Genomic DNA, 4,119 nt, shown 5'->3' with positions numbered 1-4,119 from the left:
ATCATAGTTTAACCTCGGTTCAGGGCAGAGACTGGAACCTTTTGAATTTATCGGTATCGGTTCCGGTACCCGTTCTCCAAAAATAAAGTAACGATTCCGGTTCGGTTCTGGTTCTTTTATGAAAAAAGATAAAGGTACCGGTTCCAAATAATTTAGGTACCAAAAAGTATAATAATTTCAAATAGTCATCCAGAATGTGGGTATAATTGGTTAGGTTAATTGAGGTATGAGAAATATTAGAAAACTCATAATATACCATATATTCATAAGTTATACACAAAACCGTAATTACTTTAAATATGATAAATAAAATAATTTTATTTTCGAACCTTAAAGTATCTTTTTAATTTAAAAATTCCGGTTCGGTTCCGGTACTTTATTATATTAAAATAAAGGTTTCGGTTCCCGTTGCGGTTCTTAATATTTTAAAGGTTCCGGTTCTTAATATTTTAAAGGTTCCGGTTCCAGAACCGGTTCTTTTAGGTTTGGTTCCAGTACCTGGTTCAGGGACTGGAACCTAACCGAAACCCTTTTTTAAATTAATTTAAAAACCAGAGCCTTACCGGAACCGATACTTTTCCTTGACACATTTTTTTACATAAGTAAAATACCAAATCAGGTAACAATTTTTTTATTTTTTAAAAATCGAAAAAAAACCTAAACCTAAATGTTAGTTTTTCTGGGAATCGAAACCAAAATTTTAGTTTTACTAGGAACCGAATAGGAACCGGAACCGTAAAAATCATCAAAGTTCCAGTCCCTGCCTCGGTTACGCTTAACCAACTGATTTTACCAGTCGAATTCCGCGGTTTAACATTAGTTTAACTATATTGTAATAAGGTCCTTTAATGTGTTGGCTTTATTTGCACGTGACCGATGACCGATCAATACAATAATCATGCCATATAAGGTTATCGATGAACTGAGCATCCAAAAAAATAGAAAACGGGATTTTGTTTGTATTATAAAGCAATTTTTTTTGTTTATCGTATTAAACACGGGATTTTCGTTAATATGAATTTATAATAAACGCTATTAGGTACTAAACAATTTGTGTTAATTCTTATTTCACCTTGATCCACACCAATCTCAACAAGTTAGGGGCTTTTAAAAATGTATTTTATATTAGTATTTATTGAGTGTACCTATTATTATATATTTCATCCCCCCCTCCCTTATCAAAATTCCTAAATACGCCACTGCCTGGGTCAACATCTTTTCTACTTATATAGTAACGTAAACTCATCAGTTTCAAAAAAGGTACATTTTACAATAGACGCCCCTATACAATTGTATGTAAAATATAAAAATAAGTATGAAAAAGGTGTAGTATAAAATGTCGTAAAATATTAATAAAAATATAAAAAAATATAATAATATTCGTATATAATTTATATGAATAAAACAACTTAGGCTGGTTCTTACTACCTCCGGTTCAAGTTAACCGACACTTAACCGGCGGTATTCTGCTGGTAATAAAATCTGTTATCATCTGGTTAGCGTTAACAGACACTTTACCGGACATTGTAAGAACGGCCCTTATTCTCTTTAATGCTTATATAATTTATCTAATTAAACAAAATTACTTGGGAGAGTTGACAATGAAATTTCCTTCAGGTAAGCAAACCTATACTGTTGACCCGGGAGTTTACTATTACCGGATATTTTAGCACCAACAAAACGATCCACGTTAGTTGGAAACATTAAATATTAATTAATACTTATTATTATTTTTCACTGTACTCACTACTGTAGCTAGTAATCGAATCGTCAGTAATCTCTTGTTGATCCGCGGCGATGGGTTGTTTTTTATCGGTGTAAAGTTTTTGTTCGTATTCCATTTTTCTCACAGCCACATTAGGAACATTGTGTTTAGACGTTAGTCGGGCCAACTCACTCTTGTAGAAATCTGTCTTGTCATCGATTTTGCCACTCTCAAACTGTTTGGCTCTCATGGAAACCACTTGCGGTATGCCTGCCTGTTTCGGGTGATGGTGGTCGGCCGTCTCAACAGCCGTTGCAGGTGACTTACCAGCACTGCCGTCCTCGTGTATTTTTCCCAAAGTGTTCACAAACTGTTTGCCTTTAGGCTTGGACGCGGCTGGTGGCGGCTGAGCGGATGACGTTGCCACCGCTGCAGTGCTGCACTCCGGAAATTGTTGGGTCTGGTTGACCGACGACGATGAAAGCGAGGGCGGCCACATGGGTGGCAAAAGTTTTTGTGGCCTGGCGTAGAACTCCTTGGCTGGTTGCTGCTGCTGTTGTTGCTGAACCACGGGACGACGAAGGAACTCTTCCTTCTGTTCAAGGCTTTTTTTTATCCGGGACATGATGACGGGATCGACGGGCGGCGGTGGCTGCGACGCACCACCGTACTGCAGGTGACGTTGGAGACGGTAATGGGCTGCTGAGTTGTCGGCCGCCACTTGCAGTTGCAGTGCGTCGCGGCACGCCACCCCTATGTCCATGCTGTGCCGGGCGTTCAGATTGTTGGACTGTGCCGCCGCCGGCTTGTTCCGATGGTGAGGGTAGCCGCCACCACTGCCGTTCGTATCGGTGACGGACGACCGCCGGACGCCGGGCGTGCGGTGGGGTGACACTAATCTAGCTGCGGCTGACGTCGGTTTCGCACCACTGACACTGACACTGGCACTGCCAATGCCACTGACGGCGCTACGGTGTTGGGGGTGATCCCAGATGGTCTGGTAGATGGGACTGGAATCGCGACCACGGTGATGATGGAAACGCAATTCACTACCAGATGTCATAGCCGCTTTCAGACGGCCAGGCCTCTGGTTCGTTTCGGGATTGTGAGCTGTCTCGCTGAAATACTGCGTACACACGCCAAATGCACGGTTATTAAAATATAATACATCAAATATCTAATCATATTCTAAATATATTACGGGGATCGGTCCCCTAATCACTTGGCTCAATACCCTCCCCCCTTAGAGACTTCACCATCGACCTAATTTGAAATATGAAATTTACTATCTGTATAACTCAAAATATTTAAAAATAAAATATGAATGGAAGAAAAAAATATAAATTTGTTTTTTGAATAATTGAGTTAAAATAATTTTTCATTTATGTTTTGGTTGCCATGAAAATTATTTCATATGGAACAATATTATGTGGAAGAAAAAATGTAGGTACCTACAAAACTTTTTTTATATAATAGGTTGTAGCACGCGACTATAATTTTACAGTTCTGCAGCGGATGAAAGTCGACAATGTAACGATATATAGTAACTAGCAAGGTCTAAAAAACACAATAATAAATATAATATTTATAGTTGGCTGCAGTATAGACCACACGATATTATTCACGCTATACGCTAAAGTAACTCTTATTTATTACGTATTATTCTTACACCTTTTCTCGTACATAGAATAATTAAATTAGCGAATCGTGCGTGAGTCATAACAACGTGTATATAATATGCTAGAATAATAATATATGAGTAGGCAACAGTAGACAGTTATTATACTATACATATATTATATACTCACCAACTGTAGAATGTCATTTTCCATGGGCACCACGAGCAAATAGAGATGGCATTGCGTTTGCTGGATGACCTGCACGACGTGTGCGTACGACTTACCGGCCACCGTTTCACCGTTGACGCTGATTATGCGGTCGCCAGTACTGAGACCCGCTACGCTAGCCGGACCAAATTCCCTGACGTGTTTCACAAATATTGTGTCCATAGGTTCGTCAGAATAGGCGCCAGCGCCCTGTCGCAAGCCCAACCGTTCGTCTCTGGCCAACACCTGTAGTCAACATAATACATTATTAGTGACGAAAAATAAAAAATGTAACATTGCATAAAGTTAAAATGCCCAACATTATTAACAATAGTCAATTCGTTTTTATATAATATATAAATGTGGAATTACTGTAGGTATATATATATATATATATATATATATATACTGGGTGATTCTTTTATCATAGAACACTCATTATTTCAAAAAGTATAAATTTTTTTGAAAATATTTTTTTACATAGTTTCTAGTCGCTTATAAAACAACGTTTATCTTAAAAAATTATATTTTTGAATATTTTTTATCCTTATAATTTTTTAAGTTTTTTACTTTTTTGAATGACAACAT

At 37.9% G+C, this 4,119-nt stretch overlaps 1 protein-coding gene across 12 annotated transcripts in view; it reads right to left on the bottom strand.

The window, feature by feature from the left end:
- LOC100574987 (rho GTPase-activating protein 21) overlaps nt 1–4,119 on the bottom strand; it is a 74,255-nt gene that overhangs the window by 20,689 nt on the left and 49,447 nt on the right. For all 12 annotated transcript variants that reach the window (XM_029487389.1, XM_016808286.2, XM_016808279.2 and 9 more), the window contains exons 4-5: nt 3,514–3,777; nt 1,748–2,831 (exon numbers count right to left, since the gene is read on the bottom strand). In XM_029487389.1, the coding sequence (XP_029343249.1) occupies nt 1,748–2,831; nt 3,514–3,777 (1,348 nt within the window). The remainder of the gene's footprint in view (nt 1–1,747; nt 2,832–3,513; nt 3,778–4,119) is intronic.

Source organism: Acyrthosiphon pisum, chromosome A1 (genome assembly GCF_005508785.2).
Source record: "Acyrthosiphon pisum isolate AL4f chromosome A1, pea_aphid_22Mar2018_4r6ur, whole genome shotgun sequence".
Classification (NCBI taxonomy): domain Eukaryota; kingdom Metazoa; phylum Arthropoda; class Insecta; order Hemiptera; family Aphididae; genus Acyrthosiphon; species Acyrthosiphon pisum.
Note: the sequence above shows the minus strand (reverse complement) of the source record. Positions and strands in the feature narration are given on the sequence as shown.